The 22,440-nt window shown below is 47.4% G+C and overlaps 1 protein-coding gene across 2 annotated transcripts in view; it reads left to right on the top strand.

Annotated features, from left to right (window-relative positions):
* Nucleotides 1-22,440, top strand: part of F13B (coagulation factor XIII B chain) — a 42,276-nt gene that overhangs the window by 16,388 nt on the left and 3,448 nt on the right. For both annotated transcript variants that reach the window (XM_056528038.1, XM_056528039.1), the window contains exons 5-9: nt 2,385-2,561; nt 9,423-9,602; nt 12,606-12,791; nt 14,338-14,520; nt 20,421-20,618. In XM_056528038.1, coding sequence (XP_056384013.1) covers nt 2,385-2,561; nt 9,423-9,602; nt 12,606-12,791; nt 14,338-14,520; nt 20,421-20,618 — 924 coding nt within the window. The remainder of the gene's footprint in view (nt 1-2,384; nt 2,562-9,422; nt 9,603-12,605; nt 12,792-14,337; nt 14,521-20,420; nt 20,619-22,440) is intronic.

Genomic DNA, 22,440 nt, shown 5'->3' with positions numbered 1-22,440 from the left:
AATGTGGGGAGCTATTCTGCACCTAATGTGGGGAACTATACTGCACCTAATGTGGGGAAACTATACTGCACCTAATGTGGGGGAACTATACTGCACCTAATGTGGGAGAACTGTACTGCACCTAATGTAGGGGGAACTATACTGCACCTAATGTGGGGGAATTATACTGCACCTAATGTGGGGGAACTATACTGCACCTAATGTGGGGGAACTATACTGCACCTAATGTGGGAGAACTGTACTGCACCTAATGTGGGGGAACTATACTGCACCTAATGTGGGGGAATTATACTGCACCTAATGTGGGGGACTGTACTGCATCTAATGTGGGGAACTGTACTGCACCTAATGTGGGGGAATTGTACTTCACCTAATGTGGGGGACTGTACTGCACCTAATGTGGGAGAACTGTACTGCACCTAATGTGGGGGAATTATACTGCACCTAATGTGGGGGACTGTACTGCACCTAATGTGGGAGAACTGTACTGCACCTAATGTGGGGGAACTATACTGCACCTAATGTGGGGAGCTATTCTGCACCTAATGTGGGGAACTATACTGCACCTAATGTGGGGAAACTATACTGCACCTAATGTGGGGGAACTATACTGCACCTAATGTGGGAGAACTGTACTGCACCTAATGTGGGGGAACTATACTGCACCTAATGTGGGGGAATTATACTGCACCTAATGTGGGGGAACTATACTGCACCTAATGTGGGGGAACTATACTGCACCTAATGTGGGGGAATTATACTGCACCTAATGTGGGGGAATTATACTGCACCTAATGTGGGGGAACTATACTGCACCTAATGTGGGAGAACTGTACTGCACCTAATGTGGGGGAACTATACTGCACCTAATGTGGGGGAATTATACTGCACCTAATGTGGGGGACTGTACTGCATCTAATGTGGGGAACTGTACTGCACCTAATGTGGAGGAACTGTCGGGGGGGGGGGGGGGGCAAACATAATGAAGTGCTCTGTCTTCCAGGCAGCCTTAATCTGGCCCTGGCGATCTGAGACGCAAACTGCTTATCTGTGAGTCTTATTGGATTTTTGTTTTAGGTACAAGACAACCGGCAGGTTTGAATCTCAGACATGACCTCATTCTGACCTATCAATGGGTAATATGTCCATTTAGCTTCTTTTTTTCTTTTTATTTAAGGTGCAGTTTGGTTTCTGTATACATAAAACCCTTTCTTTTCTTTTTTTTTCTTTTTTTTTTTATTGCCTGTATTTTCTAACTATTTATACTATTTGCATTATAAATATGATGGGTTTTCTCTGTTATCTGTATCTGTATTGATTACTGTATTCTGCTCCTTACCTGTATCCACTCCATGTTTTATGTACATCCTGATTCCAACTATCTTGACATCACGGATCATGTGACCTTTTAATTATGTATATATATGGATTTTATTGCACATGCTGTTCATGCCATGACTAAGAATCCAGTGAGATTCGAAATGCGTCGGAGATTTTAAGACTGTTTGTACCTGATGTGATCCAATAAAGAGTTCCTGTTTGCATCCACTCAGATTGCTGGATATCTTCCTTTCTTCGTTTGAACTTTCCTGGAACGCTGCCGCCCCGTCTGTGCACAGGTGTGAGAGCTGTGGATTGTGTAGCTGTTTGCCCTTCTATTTGCTCAAGTTGCCCCCATGGTACTGATTCATGTGATCGGCCACCAATGTATTTCTCTTGTTCCTAATATCACCCAGGTGCTCGAGGACTCGTTTACGTTATTCCCTAATGGTTTTCCCAACGTACAAACGGGGGCAGGAACATCTGGCTACATAAATCAACCTAATCAGCATCTCTTTGTTTTTATTGTTGTCAACTATCCATTGGTTCTTCTCAGTTTTGTTTCATGCCCTACAATGGCCATACTTATGGCAGCCTTTTGGTCAGGGCATAGTTCCCCAGCCAGGCTTCCCATTAGTGGTATTGCTTTAAAGGGGTACTCCGCTGCTTAGCATTTGGAACAAACTGTTCCGAACGCTTGAGCCGGCGTCGGGAGCTCGTGGCGTCATAGCACCGCACCCCTCATGATGTCACGCCCCGCCCCCCTCAATGCAAGTCTATGGGAGGGGGCGTGACAGGTGTCACGCCCCCTCCCATAGACTTGCATTGAGGGGGCGGGGTGTGATGTCATGAGAGGGCGACGCTATGACATCACAAGCTCCCGGACCCTGCTCCAGCGTTCGGAACAATTTGTTCCAAACGCTGAGCAGTGGAGTACCCCTTTAAGGTGAAAATGGGCTTGGTCCTTAAGGGGCTAAAGGTTTTGTTGACGAACCTGTTCTTCCTTATTCTATGCCAAGAAATCAGTATATTCTATTTCCCTTACGAATGGTCTCTTCATTCAGAAATGTCCTGCGCCAGGCTGAACGTTGTGGAAAACGGTGGATTCTACCCAGTAAGACCAGTATATAAAGAAAGAGACGTGGTACAATTCTACTGTAAGGAAAAATACTCCATTAAAGGCTCAGAATTAATCCAGTGCTATTCCTTTGGATGGGACCCTCGGCCACCTATTTGTGAAGGTAATTTGTCCTATATATTAGGGACGCGAATACAGGCGGACACATATATACAGCGGTGTGTACGCATTTTACCAGTACAATGTTATATCATTAGCAGAGTGTTGTAATGGGCTATGAGGCCGCTAACATTAGGCCATATTTTTCAACTTTAGAGGGTTTCCTTTAAGCACTTTGGGGGAGATTTATCAAAACCTGTGCAGAGGAAGAGTGGTGCAGTTGCCCATAGCAACCAATCAGATTGCTTCTTTCATTTTCCACAGGCCTCTTAAGAGGCCTGTGGAAAATGAAAGAAGGAATCTGATTGGTTGCTATGGGCAACTGCACCACTCTTCCTCTGCACAGGTTTTGATAAATCTCCCCCTTTATGGGGAAACTGACATATTTTCTTTATACTGTGGGTCAATCTGATTAAAACAATACCCATGTGTCTATCTTATATTTTTTGACAAAATGAGTTTTCTAGAAAGTTCAAATTTTTCTCGTATACGGGGCTGTATTTTTGGCAAAGTGATCTGTAGTTTTTTTTAAAAAGAAAAAAAAAGACAAGAACAATGTAAGAATAATTGAGACAAGGCAAAGTGAGGAACACAAAGGCCTTGTAGGGCCAATATGCGAACCACAATAAAGTAGAAATATACAGCAAACTGTTCATAAGCAAACAAGTTAAAGGGGTATTCCAGGAAAACATTTTTTTTATATATATATATCAACTGGCTCCAGAAAGTTAAACAGATTTGTAAATGACTTCTATTAAAAAATCTTAATCCTTTCAGTACTTATGAGCTTCTGAAGTTAAGGTTGTTCTTTTCTGTCTATGGGTGCTGTCACGCTCGGCTGGCAGAAGGTGGATCCTCTGTGCCAGAGAGGGATTGGCGTGGACCGTGCTGGTGGACCGGTTCTAAGTTGCTACTGGTATTCACCAGAGCCCGCGCAGTGGCCCTTTAAATTGCAGAGACCTGGCGCGCGCGCGCCCTAAGGAGCGGGGGCCGCGTGCGCCGGGACAAGACCGACGGAGAGCGAGTCAGGTACGGGAGCCGGGATGCGCATCGCGAGCGGGCGCCTCCCGCATCGCGAATCGCATCCCGGCTGGGAGAGATATCGCAGCGCACCCGGTCAGCAGGTCTGACCGGGGCGCTGCAATTGCGAGGATGTTGCGAGCGCTCCGGGGAGGAGCGGGGACCCGGAGCGCTCGGCGTAACAGTACCCCCCCCCTTGGGTCTCCCCCTCTTCTTGGAGCCTGAGAACCTGAGGACAAGACTTTTGTCTAGGATGTTGTCCTCAGGTTCCCAGGATCTCTCTTCTGGACCACAGCCTTCCCAATCCACCAAGAAAATTTTTTTTCCTCTGACCGTCTTGGAGGCCAGAATCTCCTTCACGGAGAAGACGTCAGAAGAACCGGAAACAGGAGTGGGAGAAACAAGTTTGGGAGAGAAGCGGTTAATGATGAGTGGTTTAAGGAGAGAGACATGGAAGGCATTGGGAATACGAAGAGAAGGAGGAAGAAGGAGTTTGTAAGAGACAGGATTAATCTGGCACAAGACTTTGAAAGGACCAAGATAGCGTGGTCCCAGTTTGTAACTGGGGACACGAAAGCGGACATATTTAGCGGAGAGCCATACCTTGTCTCCGGGAGAAAAAATGGGGGGAGCTCTTCTTTTCTTATCGGCAAACCTTTTCATGCGGGATGAAGCCTGTAAAAGAGAATTTTGGGTCTCTTTCCATATGGTGGAAAGATCACGAGTCACTTCATCCACAGCGGGCAAACCAGAGGGCAAGGGAGTAGGGAGGGGTAGAAGAGGGTGACAGCCGTACACCACGAAAAATGGGGGACTTAGCAGAAGATTCTGAGACTCTGAAGTTGTATGAGAATTCGGCCCATGGTAGAAGATCTGCCCAGTCATCCTGGCGGGAGGAAACAAAATGCCGTAAATAGTCACCCAGGACCTGGTTAATTCTTTCTACTTGCCCATTGGATTGGGGATGATAAGAAGAAGAGAAGTTTAATTTAATCTTGAGCTGTTTACAGAGGGCCCTCCAGAATTTAGACACGAATTGGACGCCTCTATCCGAGACGATCTGCGTGGGCAAACCGTGAAGACGAAAAATGTGTACAAAAAATTGTTTTGCCAACTGAGGCGCTGAAGGAAGACCAGGAAGAGGAATAAAATGTGCCATCTTGGAAAATCGATCAACGACCACCCAAACAACAGTGTTGCCACGGGATGGGGGTAAGTCTGTAATAAAGTCCATACCAATCAGTGACCAAGGCTGTTCGGGGACAGGCAGAGGATGAAGGAGACCAGCAGGCTTCTGGCGAGGAGTCTTATCCCGGGCACAGACAGTACAGGCCCGCACAAAATCAACAACATCCGTCTCCAGAGTCGGCCACCAATAGAAACGAGAGATGAGTTGCAAGGATTTTTTGATGCCCGCATGGCCTGCGAGGTGGGAGGAGTGTCCCCATTTGAGAATCCCGAGATCAGACAGTCAGGAGGAATGATGTGTTGCGGAGAGACCTCTACTTCCGAGGCATCCGAGGAACGAGAGAGGGCATCGGCCCTAATGTTCTTGTCGGCAGGGCGAAAGTGAATTTCAAAGTTAAAACGGGCAAAGAACAACGACCACCTGGCCTGGCGAGGGTTCAGCCGTTGGGCAGACTGGAGATAGGAGAGATTCTTGTGATCGGTGTATATGATAACTGGAAATTTTGATCCCTCCAGCAGATGCCTCCATTCCTCAAGCGCCAATTTAATGGCCAGTAATTCTCGATCCCCGATGGAGTAGTTTCTCTCCGCCGGAGAGAAGGTCCTAGAAAAAAAACCACAAGTAACAGCATGCCCGGAAGAATTTTTTTGTAGAAGGACAGCTCCAGCTCCCACTGAGGAGGCATCTACCTCCAATAGGAAGGGTTTAGATGGGTCAGGTCTGGAGAGCACGGGAGCAGAAGAAAAGGCAGACTTGAGACGTTTAAATGCGTCTTCCGCTTGGGGAGACCAGGACTTGGGATTGGCATTTTTCTTGGTTAAAGCCACGATAGGAGCCACAATAGTGGAAAAGTGTGGAATAAATTGTCTGTAATAATTGGCGAACCCCAAAAAACGTTGGATAGCACGGAGTCCGGAGGGGCGTGGCCAATCTAAGACGGCAGAGAGTTTATCTGGGTCCATTTGTAATCCCTGGCCAGAGACCAAGTATCCTAGGAAAGGAAGAGATTGACATTCAAACAGACATTTCTCCATTTTGGCATAAAGTTGATTGTCTCGAAGTCTCTGAAGAACCATGCGGACATGCTGGCGGTGTTCTTCTAAGTTGGCAGAAAAAATCAGAATATCGTCCAGATAAAACATAACACAGGAATATAATAGATCACGAAAAATTTCATTAACAAAGTCTTGGAAGACGGCAGGGGCGTTGCACAGGCCAAAGGGCATGACCAGATACTCAAAGTGTCCATCTCTGGTGTTAAATGCAGTCTTCCATTCGTCCCCCTCCCTGATGCGGATGAGATTATAAGCACCTCTTAAGTCCAGTTTGGTAAAGATGTGGGCACCTTGAAGGCGATCAAAGAGTTCTGAGATAAGAGGTAGGGGGTAGCGGTTCTTTACCGTGATTTTATTAAGTCCGCGGTAATCAATGCAAGGACGTAGGGAGCCATCTTTTTTGGACACAAAAAAAAAATCCAGCTCCGGCAGGAGAGGAGGATTTGCGGATAAACCCCTTTTTAAAATTTTCCTGGATGTATTCAGACATAGCAAGAGTCTCTGGAGCAGACAGAGGATAAATTCTGCCCCGGGGTGGAGTAGTACCCGGGAGGAGGTCAATAGGACAGTCATAAGGCCTGTGAGGAGGTAAAGTCTCAGCTTGCTTATTGCAAAACACGTCAGCATAGTCCATATAAGCCTTAGGAAGACCGGTTACAGGGGGAACCACAGGGTCACGGCAGGGAGTACTGGGAACCGGTTTAAGACAGTCCTTGAAACAAGAAGTACCCCAGCTCTTGATTTCTCCTGTGGACCAATCAAGGGTTGGGGAATGGCGTTGAAGCCACGGTAATCCAAGAAGAATTTCGGAAGTGCAGTTGGAGAGGACCAAAAACTCAATTTTTTCATGATGAGGTCCGATGCACATTAGGAGAGGTTCCGTGCGGTAACGTACGGTACAGTCCAATCCTTCATTGTTAACACAATTGATGTAGAGGGGTCTGGCGAGACTGGTCACCGGGATGTTGAACCTGTTGATGAGAGAGGCCAAAATAAAATTTCCTGCAGATCCGGAATCCAAGAAGGCCATAGTAGAGAAGGAGAAGGTAGAGGAAGATATCCGCACAGGCACAGTAAGGCGTGGAGAAGCAGAGTTGACATCAAGAACTGTCTCACCTTTGTGCGGAGTCAGCGTACGTCTTTCCAGGCGGGGAGGACGGATAGGACAATCCTTCAGGAAGTGTTCGGTATCGGCACAGTACAGGCACAGATTCTCCATGCGGCGTTGTGTCCTCTCTTGAGGTGTCAAGCGAGACCGGTCAACTTGCATAGCCTCCACGGCGGGTGGCACAGGAACGGATTGCAGAGGACCAGAGGAGAGAGGAGCCGGGGAGAAAAAACGCCTCGTGCGAACAAAGTCCATATCCTGGCGGAGCTCCTGACGCCTTTCGGAAAAACGCATGTCAATGCGGGTGGCCAGATGAATAAGTTCATGCAGGTTAGCAGGAATTTCTCGTGCGGCCAGAACATCTTTAATGTTGCTGGATAGGCCTTTTTTAAAGGTCGCACAGAGGGCCTCATTATTCCAGGATAATTCGGAGGCAAGAGTACGGAATTGGATGGCGTACTCGCCAACAGAAGAATTACCCTGGACCAGGTTCAGCAGGGCAGTCTCAGCAGAAGAGGCTCGGGCAGGTTCCTCAAAGACACTTCGAATCTCCGTGAAGAAGGAGTGTACAGAGGCAGTGACGGGGTCATTGCGGTCCCAGAGCGGTGTGGCCCATGACAGAGCTTTCCCAGACAGAAGGCTGACTACGAAAGCCACCTTAGACCTTTCAGTAGGAAACTGGTCCGACATCATCTCCAAGTGCAGGTAACATTGCGAAAGAAAGCCACGGCAAAACTTAGAGTCCCCATCAAATTTATCCGGCAAGGATAATCGTAGGCCGGAAGCGGCCACTCGCTGCGGAGGAGGTGCAGGAGCTGGCGGAGGAGATGATTGCTGAAGCTGTGGTAGTAGCTGCTGTAGCATCACGGTCAGTTGAGACAGCTGGTGGCCTTGTTGCGCTATCTGTTGCGACTGCTGGGCAACCACCGTGGTGAGGTCGGCGACAACTGGCAGTGGGACTTCAGCGGGATCCATGGCCGGATCTACTGTCACGCTCGGCTGGCAGGAGGTGGATCCTCTGTGCCAGAGAGGGATTGGCGTGGACCGTGCTGGTGGACCGGTTCTAAGTTGCTACTGGTATTCACCAGAGCCCGCCGCAAAGCGGGATGGTCTTGCAGCGGCGGTAGCAACCAGGTCGTATCCACCAGCAACGGCTCAACCTCTCTGACTGCTGAAGATAGGCGCGGTACAAGGGAGTAGACAAGAGCAAGGTCGGACATAGCAGAAGGTCGGGGCAGGCAGCAAGGATCGTAGTCAGGGGCAACGGCAGGAGGTCTGGAACACAGGCTAGGAACACACAAGGAAACGCTTTCACTGGCACAATGGCAACAAGATCCGGCGAGGGAGTGCAGGGGAAGTGAGGTATAAATAGGGAGTGCACAGGTGAACACACTAATTAAGCCAACTGCGCCAATCAGTGGCGCAGTGGCCCTTTAAATTGCAGAGACCCGGCGCGCGCGCGCCCTAAGGAGCGGGGCCGCGTGCGCCGGGACAAGACCGACGGAGAGCGAGTCAGATACGGGAGCCGGGATGCGCATCGCGAGCGGGCGCCTCCCGCATCGCGAATCGCATCCCGGCTGGAAGAGGTATCGCAGCGCACCCGGTCAGCAGGTCTGACCGGGGCGCTGCAATTGCGAGGATGTTGCGAGCGCTCCGGGGAGGAGCGGGGACCCGGAGCGCTCGGCGTAACAGGTGCGTTCACACAGAGTAAATGAAGAGTAATTCACGCTGAAAAATTAACGGGCGGAAAAATATATTATTTTGCGCGAAATTCGCGTGCAATTTGCGCGGAATTGCGCGCGAACATGGGGGAGAAAGAAGTGAAGGGTTTTCAGCCATTTCCGCGCAAATTCCGCGCAAATTGCTTGCAAATTGCCCACGCAGAATTTTTTTTTACCATTGACTTAAATTGATTTCTGCTAGCGGAATGAGGAATGAACATGTTCTTTCTTCAAGCGGAACGGAATTCAGCGTCGGAATTCTGCTAGCAGAATTTCCGCAGTGTGAACAGGACAGCAGAAATAACATTAAAGTCAATGGGCAGAGGAGATGTGCATTAATTTGGAGCGGAGAATTCAAGAGGAATTACTCGAGTAAATTCCTCTTGAATTACTCCGTGTGAACGCACCCTAAGTGCTCTCTGATGACACGTGTCTCGGGAAACGCCCAGTTTAGAAGCAAATCCCCATAGCAAACCTCTTCTAAACTGGGCTGTTCCCGAGACACGTGTCATCAGGGAGCACTTAGACAGAAAAGAACAACCTTAACTTCAGAAGCTCATAAGTACGGAAAGGATTACGATTTTTTAATAGAAGTAATTTACAAATATGTTTAACTTTCTGGAGCCAGTTGATATATATATAAAAAAAAATGTTTTCCTGGAATACCCCTTTAACATCAATTATGCAAAGAAAAATCCTATGAATCCCCCCACAAAAAAAAGAAGTGGTTGATGATGGTGACAATAACAAAAATATCACTTGATTATTACAGAAAGAAAGAATAAGTGCCCTCCGCCCCCCAGACCTGCCCACACTATTCTGCTCAGTGACCCCGCCCTACATCGATCGGGAGACACGGCACGCTATGATTGCGATCACAATTATATGTTAATCGGCCCGGAGGAAATCCATTGTGAGAATGGAGAATGGGCAACACCGCCTGGTTGTGTAGGTGAGTAAAATATTGTCATCTGTAAATCGGTATAAGATGCAGTAGATAATCAATACGGCACTCCCTTATTATTAGTCAGGTGCTCAAGTTGGAGTCCCAATCCGTACATCAATGTAAAAGATAAACTTGCAGGAAAGAAAAAACGGACAGTGGTGGCGCTATCCTTGTGCCATTACTAAGGGCAACACAATAACAGTTTCCACGTTGTAAAATGCCCACGTACCTGGACGTGATGGGCTCAGAGCTCAACACCCCATTTCCGTAGATGCACGGAGTTTGCAGAGAAGACTTGGTTCGGCTGGAAGGCTTGAATGGAGAGGTAAAAACAGGTTTTCCTTAGGGCGCACACCGCTATGGTAGGTTAAAACTGCGGACATCAAAAGTAAAATAATAAAACGGCTTTAATGACATATAGACGACGTGTTTTGAGAGTGCAGCTCTCAAAACGTGTCGTCTATATGTCATTAAAGCCTTTCCGTAGATGCACGGAGTTTGCAGAGAAGACATGGTTCTGTTGGAAGGCTCGAACGGAGAGGTAAAGACAGGTTTGCCTAAGGACGCATACCGCTATGGCAGGTTAAAACTGCGGACAAGAATAGTAAAATAATAAAACGGCTTGAATGACATATAGACGGCGCGTTTCGAGAGCGCAGCTCTCGAAACTCGTCATCTATATGTCATTAAAGCCGTTTCCGTAGATGCACGGAGTTTTATAGAGAAGACTTGGTTCGGTTGGAAGGCTCGAACGGAGAGGTAAAAACAGGTTTTCCTAAAGACGCATACCGCTACGGTAGGTTAAAACTGCGGACATCAATAGTAAAATAATAAAACGGCTTTAATGATATATAGACGATGCGTTTCGAGAGCGCAGCTCTCGAAATGCATCGTCTATATGTCATTAAAGCCATTTCCATAGAAGCACAGTTTGCAGAGAAGACTTGGTTCGGTTGGAAGGCTCAAACGGAGAGGTAAAAACAGGTTTTCCTAAAGACGCATACCGCTACGGTAGGTTAAAACTGCGGACATCAATAGTAAAATAATAAAATGGCTTTAATGACATATAGACGACGTGTTTTGAGAGCGCAGCTTTCAAAACGCGTCGTCTATGTGTCATTAAAGTCGTTTCCGTAGATGCACGGAGTTTGCAAAGAAGACTTGGTTCGGTTGGAAGGCTCGAACGGAGAGGTAAAAACAGGTTTTCCTAAGGACGCACACCGCTACAGTAGGTTAAAACCATGGACATCAATAGTAAAATAAAACGGCTTTAATGACATATAGACAATGCGTTTCGAGTGCACAGCTCTCGAAACGCTTCTTCTATATATCGTTAAAGCCGTTTCCGTAGATGCACGGAGTTTGCAGAGAAGACTTGGTTCGGCTGGAAGGCTCGAATGGAGAGGTACAAACAGGTTTTTCCTAAGGGCGCACACCGCTACGGTAGGTTAAAACCGTGGACATCAATAGTAAAATAATAAAATGGCTTTAATGACATATAGACGGCGCGTTTTGAGAGCGCAGCTCTCGAAATGCATCGTCTATATGTCATTAAAGCCATTTCCATAGAAGCACAGAGTTTGCAGAGAAGACTTGGTTCGGCTGGAAGGCTCGAACGGAGAGGTAAAAACAGGTTTTCCTAAAGACGCATAAAGCTACGGTAGGTTAAAACAGCGGACATCAATCGAAAAATAATAAAACGGCTTTAATGACATATAGACGATGCGTTTCGAGAGCACATCTTCTGTATGTCATTAAAGCCATTTTATTATTTTTTACTATTGATGTCCGCGGTTTTAACCTACCGTAGCGATGTGCACCCTTAGGAAAACCCGTTTATACCTCTCCGTTCCTTCCAACCGAACCAAGTCTTCTCTAAAAGATAAACTTGGCACTCAGTTGGATGCTTCAAACTTATTTTTATTATGCAGTCCAAAAAATAGAAGCTTAACATTTCAGTCCAACCCAGACCTTCATCATAACCATACCAGACTGCTGGCGGAGAACGTGAGTAGTAAGGAGATGGCCAAGTGCTGTGCCATGAGGAGAGCAAGTACATGTGACTGCAGTCACAATGGAATCTGTATACGATGCAGTGGCCAAGATGATCCAGTACTGAGGCACACGTGGTCCCTAAGTCTTGTTTTTGGGTATAACGGTTTCCTTTTATTTATTTGGACCCATTTACAAAAAATAAATATATTGTATGTAGAGTGGTCCCAACATACAATGATTTTTTCTGGACCATTGTAATTTGAAACCAGACTCAACATACAATGCTACGGACAGTCCAGATCTGAGAAACATGTCAATGGATGGAAGAACCGACCAATCAGAATTGGCATTCCCTGGTAAAACCCCTGTAGTACTGAAGTGTATGCACTGACTGGCTGTCTGGTAGCGCCCCCTACAGTACAGGGAGGTATTACATGTTCTGTAATACTCCTTACCTGTGCCAGGGTTAGCTGCTCCTTTGGACACCAGGTAAGGGCGGCTCCATGTTACTTTTTTAGGACACTGTGTACTGTACAGGACCCTGAAGAAGCTCCTGTCCTCTACATAGACAGTGATTACAGCTCCCAGCAGATCTTTATTACTTTTATATATAAGGACTTGCTTTGTCTATATTAGTTATCTACTTATTTTTCTTTAATCCTCACTTTTTCCTATTTTTGAAAGACATTTTGTGGCTTCAGAACCAATTACCAGGTTTCCATAAAGCCATGGTCTTTGGATGTCTGGGCATGCTGGAAGTAGTTGTGCAACAGCTGAAGGCTCACTGGTTGAAAAACACCGGTCTATAAGTTTGTACACCGCACTCTCAGTTATCCAAAGAGGATAAGCTGTGCATATCTGAGACAAAGGTGAGTGGGGGTCCCAGCATCCAGACCCCCACTTATCACAACAGGTCAAAAATGTTATTTTGTTTTACAATAAGTTCACTTATTGACTACATGTTTGATGGGTGAAGAGGGATATTTGTTTTTTCATATTGTCTTTTTTTAACAGAACTCAAACAAAAAATATTATGTGATAAACCACCACAAATAGAAAATGGGAACGCCATTCCGAGTCTGGAGGTTTATTACAGCGGTAATGCAGTTCAGTATGTATGTGCTGATGGATACGAAATACAGGGACCAAAGGAAATCATATGCAAAAAGGGTAAATGGCCGGAACCTCCAAAATGCCTTGGTGAGTAGTCCTTTATAGGGGCACAGGCAGATGTTATCTTTTTACTCAACTGATAACTGATACCGAAAGCCAAGGACAATAAATCATCTGCAAACATACTGGAAATAGAAGGGTAATTTTACACATCATTTATGAAGACAGAACGTTGATCCGGGGATTTATTCTGATGCCATATTTGGAGTTGGGAAGGAATTATTCCCCTAGTATGGGGTAATTGGCAACAGCCTCATGAGGGGTTTTGCTTACTCTGGATCAACACAATAGGATTTTAGGTTGAACTTAAAGGGGTACTCCATTGCTAGGAATCTTATCCCCTATCCATAGGATAGGGGAGAAGATGTTTGATTACGGGTGTCCCGCCGCTGGGGACCCCAATGATCTCTGCTGGGTTTGGGAGGCCGTGTTCGTGATGTCACGTCACGCCCCCTCGTGATGTCACGCCCTGCCCCCTCCATAGGGGGCCTGATGGCTCCCAAACAAAGCATTCTGAACATAATGTTCTGAACGCCGTGTGTCTGCACGGAGATCTCGGAGGTCCCTGCGGCGGGCCCCCACGATCAGACATTTTATCCCCTATCCTATGGAGTACCCCTTTAAAGAAATGTGGTGAAATATTTTTCATTACTCCTGTGCCCGGGCTGCAAAAACAAAAAAAAAAAACTTTAACTCACCTTCCTATGTTCCCACGTTGTGCCGCTATCGACGTCCTGGTCCTCCGGTGCTGGTCTTCTTCCTGGTTCCTGGGCTCGGTGACTCATACTGAGTTCAGCATTTCGCCGGCTGCAGCGATGTCCCGCCTCGCCTGGTAATAGGCTGAGCGCACTGTCATGTAAGGAGCCCGAGCAGCACGGAGAAGGCGGGGCCAGGCTCCTTACATGACAATGCCTTCAGCCTATCATCGGCTGAGGCGGGACATCAATGCGGCCAGCGATACACTGAGCGCAGTATGAGTCACCGAGCCTAGGAACCAGGAAGAAGACAAGAACCAGAGGACCGGGATACGATATCAGCACAACGGGTGAACGTAGGAAGGTGAGTTAAAGTTTTTTTTGTTTTTTTTTTTTGCAGCCCGGGCACAGGAGTAATGAAAAATATTTCGCTACAGTTCTCCTTTAAATGGGTCAGGTGGAAAGCTCATTCACACCAATGCTAGATTAGTGCAGAGGAATCTTCGAGCAGAATTCCTGATGGAAATACCACACGGAGATTCCGTAGTGTGAACATACCCTTATATTGCAGCTCTGTGTGTTCTGATTGGCTGCTGTTAGTAAACACAAGCCCAGCAAAGGCTCACCAGAAAGTATGTATTAGTAGTGATAGGGACTATCAAGGGTACAAGGAGAAGGGAACTGCACGAAAGAAAGCCAGCAGAGAGATTGTTGTAAATCTAAAATAAACCTGCAGATTAAGAGGGGAAAAAAATAATATATATATATATATATATATATATATATATATATATGTATGCAAAAATTATTTTAAATTCTATTTATTAGTATTGTAAGTAATATACTAATCTCTTTTTCTTGGTCATATTTCTGTCCAGTCAACAATGAACATTGCCAACCCCCACCGGAAATAAGCAAAGGCCAACTTGTTGAAGCTCCATTGGGCAGCTATGAGGATGGCTCCTCTGTGGAATATAAATGCCACAGCTTCCACCTGATGGAAGGCTCTAAGACGGTGTTCTGTAAACGTGGATCCTGGTCTGAGTTGCCCAAATGCTTACGTAAGTAAGGGTTTTATAGTTTTACATTTTTCTAGTACAGTATTTCCCAACCAATGTGCCTCCAGCTGTTGCAAAACTACAACTCCCAGCATGCCCGGACAGCCTTTGGCTGTCCGGGCACGCTGGGAGTTGTAGTTTTGCAACAGCTGGAGGCACACTGGTAGGGAAGCACTGGTCCAATATAACAAAGCGATTTTACCCATAAGCAGGAACTTGTTCGGAAGCTTTCTGAAGGCCTCTGTGGCTGCTGTGTTTGTACTTATTCTATACCCTGCCATGAGCCAAAATTGTCATTTAAGGTCATTTTGCATTCCAAAAAGAACCACGGAATAAAAAGTGATCAAAAATCCCATCTACCACAAAATGGAACCAATAAAAACTTTGGCTCTCCCTCCCCTTAAAAAAAAGAGTCTGCATTGCTCTATAGAGGGAAAAACAGAAAACGTTTGGAAAAATTATTTGTCCTGAGTTAGCTGTTGCTGGAGACAGATTTCCCATGACGACAGGCAATGGACAGCAGATTGTAGAGACACCAAATGGCCCAGATTTTGGGGCTGCTTTTTAGTGGTAGGGAGTCATTTTTGGTAAATTAAGTGATTTAAACTTTTGTTAGGAATCATGCTAGCTATCAAATGGAGGCAAGTTGCATGAAAAAACAGCGACCATTTGCATAACTATTCATACCTAAACCTTGTGGGAGGGGAAACAAAACAATGACATTCCTGACATCATATTACGACCTCTTATCCCATCCTTTATATACCGTCCTCATATTACAACCTCATCTCCTGCCCTTGTATTACAACCTCATATCCCGTACTTATATCCTGTCATTATATCCCAATTTTATATCTGGTCCTCATATTACAACCTCATATCCCATACTCTTATCTCGTCCAACTTCATATAGCTACTATAGAACTACTACTATATTTTTAGTTGACATTTAGCAATAATGTGTACCAAGTTTGATATAAGTATCTCCAACCATTTGGTTGTGCTGGAACGTACATACACAAAAATGTTGATATATATATGTTACTATTGTTGTGGTTGTGCTGCCTACCCACTGGATTTGTGTGTATATATATATATATATATATATATATATATATGTGTGTGTGTGTGTGTGTGTGATGTTAGGAGTGTGGTGTCCCGGTACCGTATTACATACCGTACCTTGGTAGGGGTCCCCAAAGTCAGAGTTCCTAGGAACCGTGGGGTCCTAAGATCTAATCCTTCCCTAGTCACTCCTTAAATAGTTAATATATTATTCAGGTAAATGTAAATAAATGTATATAAAAAGTGTACTTACCTTGCGCTAGCGTCGTAGGACCTGCGGGTCACGTGTGTCACGATTCGGCTTACAGGTTGTGGATCCACTGTGTCAGCGAGGGATTGGCCGTGCTGGTGTTCACCAGAGCCCGCCGCAAAGCGGGATGGTCTTGCTGCGGCAGTAGCAAACAGGTCGTATCCACTAGCAACGGCTCAACCTCGCTGACTGCTGAGAAGGCGTGTGACAGAAGGACTAGGCAGAGGCAAGGTCAGACGTAGCAGAAGGTCGGGGCAAGCGGCAAGGTTCGTCGTCAAGATGGATAGCAGGAGTTCAGGTAACACAGGCTTTGGACAACACTAAACGCTTTCACTGGCACAAGGCAACAAGATCCGGCAAGGGAGTGCAGGGGAAGTGAGGCACTGAGACTTGCCTGACGGGACTGGGAGGGGGGGAGAGGCATTTCTTATGGCAAGCAGAGTCCCAGTTCTTGATCTCCCCGGTGGTCCAGTCAAGGGTGGGAGAATGAAGCTGGAGCCATGGCAGACCGAGGAGGACCTCAGAGGTGCAGTTGGGAAGGACGAAAAATTCAATCCCTTCGTGGTGGGGTCCAATGCACATTAAGAGGGGTTTTGTGCGGTAACGCACGGTGCAATCCAATCTAACTCCGTTGACCGCAGAAATGTAGAGCGGCTTGACGAGACGGGTCACTGGGATGCAGAATTTATTCACCAAAGAATCCAAAATGAAATTCCCAGAGGCACCAGAGTCCAAGCAGGCCACGGCTGAGAGGAAGGAGTTGGCTGAAGGAGAAATCCGCACGGGCACCGTGAGACGTGGAGAAGCAGACTTTGAACCAAGAGACGCCACACCCACGTGAGCTGGGTGCGTGCGTGCGTTTCCCAGACGTGGGGGACAAATAGGGCAATCCACCAAGAAATGCTCGGTACTGGCACAGTACAGACAAAGATTTTCTTCCCTACGGCGATTCCTCTCTTCCTGGGTCAGGCGAGACCGATCCACTTGCATGGCCTCCTCGGCGGGAGGCCCAGGCGTAGATTGCAAAGGATACTGTGGGAGAGGTGCCCAGAGATCTAAGTCTTTTTCCTGGCGGAGCTCCTGATGTCTCTCAGAAAAACGCATGTCAATGCGGGTGGCCAAATGGATAAGTTCTTGCAGGTTGGCAGGAATCTCTCGTGCGGCCAGCACATCCTTGATGCTACTGGATAGGCCTTTTTTAAAGGTCGCGCAGAGAGCCTCGTTATTCCATGATAATTCGGAAGCAAGAGTACGAAATTGGATGGCGTACTCGCCCACTGAAGAATTACCCTGGACCAGGTTCAGCAGGGCAGTCTCGGCAGAAGAAGCTCGGGCTGGCTCCTCGAAGACACTACGGACCTCAGCGAAGAAGGACTGGACTGTGGCTGTGGCAGGATCATTGCGGTCCCAGAGCGGTGTGGCCCAAGACAAGGCCTTTCCTGAAAGAAGGCTCACTACGAACGCCACCTTAGACCGTTCTGTAGGAAACAAGTCCGACAACATCTCCATATGCAGGGAACACTGAGACAGAAATCCACGGCAGAGTCTAGAGTCCCCATCAAATTTGTCCGGCAGGGACAAGCGGAGGCTAGGAGCGGCCACTCGCTGCGGAGGAGGTGCAGGAGCTGGCGGAGGAGATGGTTGCTGCTGTAGCAGAGGCAGAAGTTGCTGTAACGTGGCGGTCAACTGCGACAGCTGCTGTCCTTGTTGGGCAATTTGCTGCGATTGCTGAGCGACCACCGTGGTAAGGTCAGCGAGGCTCGGCAGCGGCACCTCAGCGGGATCCATGGCCGGATCTACTGTCACGATTCGGCTTACAGGTTGTGGATCCACTGTGTCAGCGAGGGATTGGCGTGGACCGTGCTGGTGTTCACCAGAGCCCGCCGCAAAGCGGGATGGTCTTGCTGCGGCAGTAGCAAACAGGTCGTATCCACTAGCAACGGCTCAACCTCGCTGACTGCTGAGAAGGCGTGGGACAGAAGGACTAGGCAGAGGCAAGGTCAGACGTAGCAGAAGGTCGGGGCAGGCGGCAAGGTTCGTAGTCAAGATGGATAGCAGGAGTTCAGGTAACACAGGCTTTGGACAACACTAAACGCTTTCACTGGCACAAGGCAACAAGATCCGGCAAGGGAGTGCAGGGGAAGTGATGTGATATAGCCAGGGAGCAGGTGGAAGCCAATTAAGCTAATTGTGCCAGGCACCAATCATTGGTGCACTGGCCCTTTAAGACTCAGAGAGCTGGCGCGCGCGCGCCCTAGAGAGCGGAGCCGCGCGCGCCAGCACATGACAGCCGGGGACCGGGACGGGTAAGTGACTTGGGATGCGATTCGCGAGCGGGCGCGTCCCACTGTGCGAATCGCATCCCCGCCGGCAATGTCAGTGCAGCGCTCCCGGTCAGCGGGTCTGACCGGGGCGCTGCAGGGAGAGAGACGCCGTGAGCGCTCCGGGGAGGAGCAGGGACCTGGAGCGCTCGGCGTAACAACGTGACGATGTTTAGTCTCTATGGTAGGTAAAAAGGACCTTTGGAGGTTCATGGGACATGTGATACCCACAATGCCTTGTCAAGCTGATTGACAGATGGTGTGGACAAATCCTAAAACGGCCAGCCCCTGCCCATATAAGGGAGCTGCGGCCATTATTCTCTCTCTTGGGTTGCTGTCACTGAATGAGGTAGGACCTCCGCAACTTTCAACGACAATTACTAGGCCAAAGCCTTGCGACCTCGGCTGAATCAGTTAGTGAGTTCTTCTAAATTTTCCCCACAAATATCGTCAAGGACCCTGGACCTAAACATAACCCTAAATCCAGCGGATCTGCGCATACTAAATCCCTACAAGCTGAGGAACTTACTCAAGTCCCAACCAACTGTCAATCTAAGCTGAGCTGTTCATAGACTCTGTTACCAAGACTGTTGCTTATGTTCGCATGTTACAGAAAATCTACAGTAAAGTTTACGCAAGTTTTCAGCAAAGCTCTGGCTGTGGACAATACTTTATTCTGCATCTACCTATCGCTCTTGAGAAGGGTGGCGATAGGCCAAGCCTTACAGCATTTAACCCTCACCCTGGCGTCACGACTGACAAGAGTTAATTATAACCGTGATATACCTCACAGCAACACCCCAACTGCCATACACCCCCCGCCCCCCAAGGCACCACAGGAGCGTCACTCGTCACCACTGACAGTGGTCGCTGCTTACTGCCTCTTAGTGAAGGCAGCACAGAGGAAGTCAGGAGAACATCAAACCCCCTGAGAGCCCCTGCACCAGGTAAGAAGAACCCCAGGGGGAGGAGGGAAGAAGAGAAGTGATGTGGCACAAGGGGTAAGGAGGGGTAATTCGGCACAGGGGCATAAAGGGAAAATAAAAATGGCACGGGGGGTGGGTGAATTGGCACAGGTGGGATAAAGGGGGGAAAGAAATGGCACAGGGGGTGGTAACGAGGGGGTGATGAGTTTGCACAGGGTGTAATTAAAGAGTACCTGTCAGCAAACCATATTTGCTAAACTAAAGTCATATTATATTCCCTAACTAATCCTAATGCCCCTCCTGCCCCTAAATAAAAACTCTGAGCCTTTTAAAACCTGTGTACCATACCTGGGTCCCCTTGGAGCCTGGGCCCCTTACTGGGATATTGGCTGTACCCCTCTGACGGCAGCCCTGTGCACAAGGTAGGGCCGGCACATAAGCCTGGTTGTACCCTACTGGGTGTGTCCGCGTCCGATATTAGTAGTGTCCCCTATTCGAAGGGTGCAAATAAATTAAGTCTTATGGATGTTTGCTGGGGAGTAAAAAATTGTCCTCTATTGGGAGGCATTCCCTATTGGGGGGTGTCCGCTAAGGGAGGTTTCACAGTATATATATATATATATATATATATATATATATATACAGCAATCCAAGTGGGTTCAAAAAAGATTCACTTTATTTTCTTACAGTGGTAACTTAAATGTAACTTGAACCTACTTGGATGATCCGGTCTATCTGGCAGTCCCCAACTGGGTAATGGTCCCTATGCTGGCTAACTGCACGGGGAAGAAACTATGTAAATAAAGTCAAACAGATGGGGTCATAACCAAACAAGCACATCTATGTCAGAATCAGATTTCAGAGAGAAAATCATAAACACGTTGGGGGTCAGAACTAGAGGGCAGCGTCAGAATCTAAAATAGTACCAGAAAGCAAGCCGGATCACGACAGGAGGTCTCGCCTAGTCCAAATTAGCATCCAAAGGCAGAGGTCAGAGAAAAAAAGGCAGATGCCAGAATCTGGGCTTACAATGAATGCCGGTGACGGTACAGAACTCCAATCACGGATGGCTAAGGCCAGCAGCCGCCCCTTTTTAATGGGGTCCGGGGAGAAGGCTTGGGACACCGATGCCGAGCCTGATTGATCTGGTGCCCCTGCTTCCTGGTAGGACGCCCAGCCCCGCTGTCATCAGGGATTGTCTTCAGGGTGAGTAAGGCTCCCGCCGGTGCCGTGTAGACGATGGAACTGCTGTCTAACAATGACCATCTTCCAGTATTTAGAATTTACTGTTACATAAATGTACAAGTTTTCTTACAATGCACATTTATTTATACTCCGTAGAGCCCTGCACCCTGACTGCGGCTGAAATAAAAGCTAGGAATTTGGAGCTTCTGTGGAGCTCAGACTTACACGCAAACCTTCTACACGGTGATATGGTGGAATTTCAATGCACGGACGGGTTTGAGTTACCGATGCAAACTGAAGTGAAAGGACACTGCAGAAATGGCCAAATCCAGTATCCTACCTGCCAAAAGAAAGGTATGAGATTCATTTCATGTTTATTGTGTTTTAAAGGGGTACTCCTCTGGAAAACATTTTTTTATTTTATTTAAATCAACTGGTGCCAGAAAGTTAAACTGATTTGTAAATGACTTCTATTTAAAAATCGTAATCCTTCCAGTACTTATCAGCTGCTGTATGCTCCACAGGAAGTTCTTTTCTTTTTGATTTTCCTTTCTGTCTGACCACAGTGCTCTCTGCTGACACCTCTGTCCGTGTCAGGAACTGTCCGAGGCAGGAGAGGATGGGGATTTGCTGCTACCCTGGACAGTTCCTGACACGGACAGAGGTGTCAGCAGAGAGCACTGTGGTCAGACAGAAAGGAAACTCAAAAAGAAAAGAACTTCCTCTGGAACATACAGCAGCTGATAAGTACTGGAAGGGTTAGGATTTTTAAATAGAAATCATTTACAAATCTTTTTCACTTCCTGGCCCCAGTTGATTTTAAAAATGTATTTTTCCAACGGAGTACCCCTTTAAAGGGCTGTCCCAAAAAAGAAAGCTGTCCTTTACCAACAGGATAGGGCAGTGTTTCCCAACCAGTGTGCCTCCAGTTATTGCAAAACTACAATTCCCAGCATGCCCGGACAGCCAAAGGCTGTCCGGGCATACTGGGAGTTGTAGTTTTGCAACAGCAGGAGGCACACTGATTGGGAATCCCTGGGATAGGGGATGGGTGTAACCACTGGGACTGCGGCTAAAAGCCCCTTGAGTATGTAAGTGGCAGTGTGCATGTTCCGATACTGCTCTTCTAAATATTGACAAACATTGGGGGTGAAAAGGCCCCCATTCTTATGATTGCGGGGTCCCAGCAGTTGGACTACTACCGATAGTTATCACCTATCCTGTGAAGGGCAAAACAATTATTCTTAGGATCACCCCTTTAATGGATGTCAGTATAACCCGCTCTAACCTGTTGTACAGGCTTGTAGTGCGGGTGACACTGATGATAATTACCAGTCCCTGCTCCGTGCCTCTGTTCAGCCGCAATTCTGTTTTTTTGGTACATGCAAATAACCTGCTTGGTGCACGGGGCCCCGGCATCTTCCTATTAGAGGGGTGACATCTTATCTCCTATTCAAAAAAATAGGGGATAAGATGTCTGATCACGGGGGACCCCCCGCAATCTCCTGCAGCACCCGGCATTCTAAACAAACACCGGATTCCTGCAGCAGTGGTCGTGATGTCACAGCCACGCCCCCTTGTGATGTCAAGTCACGCCCCTCCATTCATGTCTATGGGAGGGGGCGTGTCTGATGACACACCCCCTCGCACAGACATGAATGAAGGGGGCGTGGTGTCACAAGGGGGCGTGGCCGTGGCATCACGATAATAGCCTCCAGCCCCGAGCGTTCTGAACAAAATGTTCAGAACGCTGGAGCACGGGAGTAACCCTTTAAAACCTACACTATTGCTCGGGCACTGGTGAGTGGGCGCAGTAGCATTAAATAGGTAGTGCCAGGCAAGGGAAGGTGGATGACCCATTTGGAATGTGCACACTGGCCCTTTAAATTGCAATAAAGGGGTACTCTGGTGGAAAACTATTTATTTATTTATTTTTTTAATCAACTGGTGCCAGAAACTTAAACAGATTTGTAAATTACTTCTATTAAAAAAAATCTTAATCCTTCCAGTACTAATTAGCTGCTGAATACTACAGAGGAAATTATTTTCTTTTTGGAACACAGTGCTCTGACATCACAAGCACAGTGCTCTCTGCTGACATCTCTGTCCATTTTAAGAACTGTCCAGAGTAGGAGAAAATCCCCATAACCAAACATATGCTTCTCTGGACAGTTCC

Source organism: Hyla sarda, chromosome 6 (genome assembly GCF_029499605.1).
Source record: "Hyla sarda isolate aHylSar1 chromosome 6, aHylSar1.hap1, whole genome shotgun sequence".
Lineage (NCBI taxonomy): Eukaryota > Metazoa > Chordata > Amphibia > Anura > Hylidae > Hyla > Hyla sarda.
Note: the sequence above shows the minus strand (reverse complement) of the source record. Positions and strands in the feature narration are given on the sequence as shown.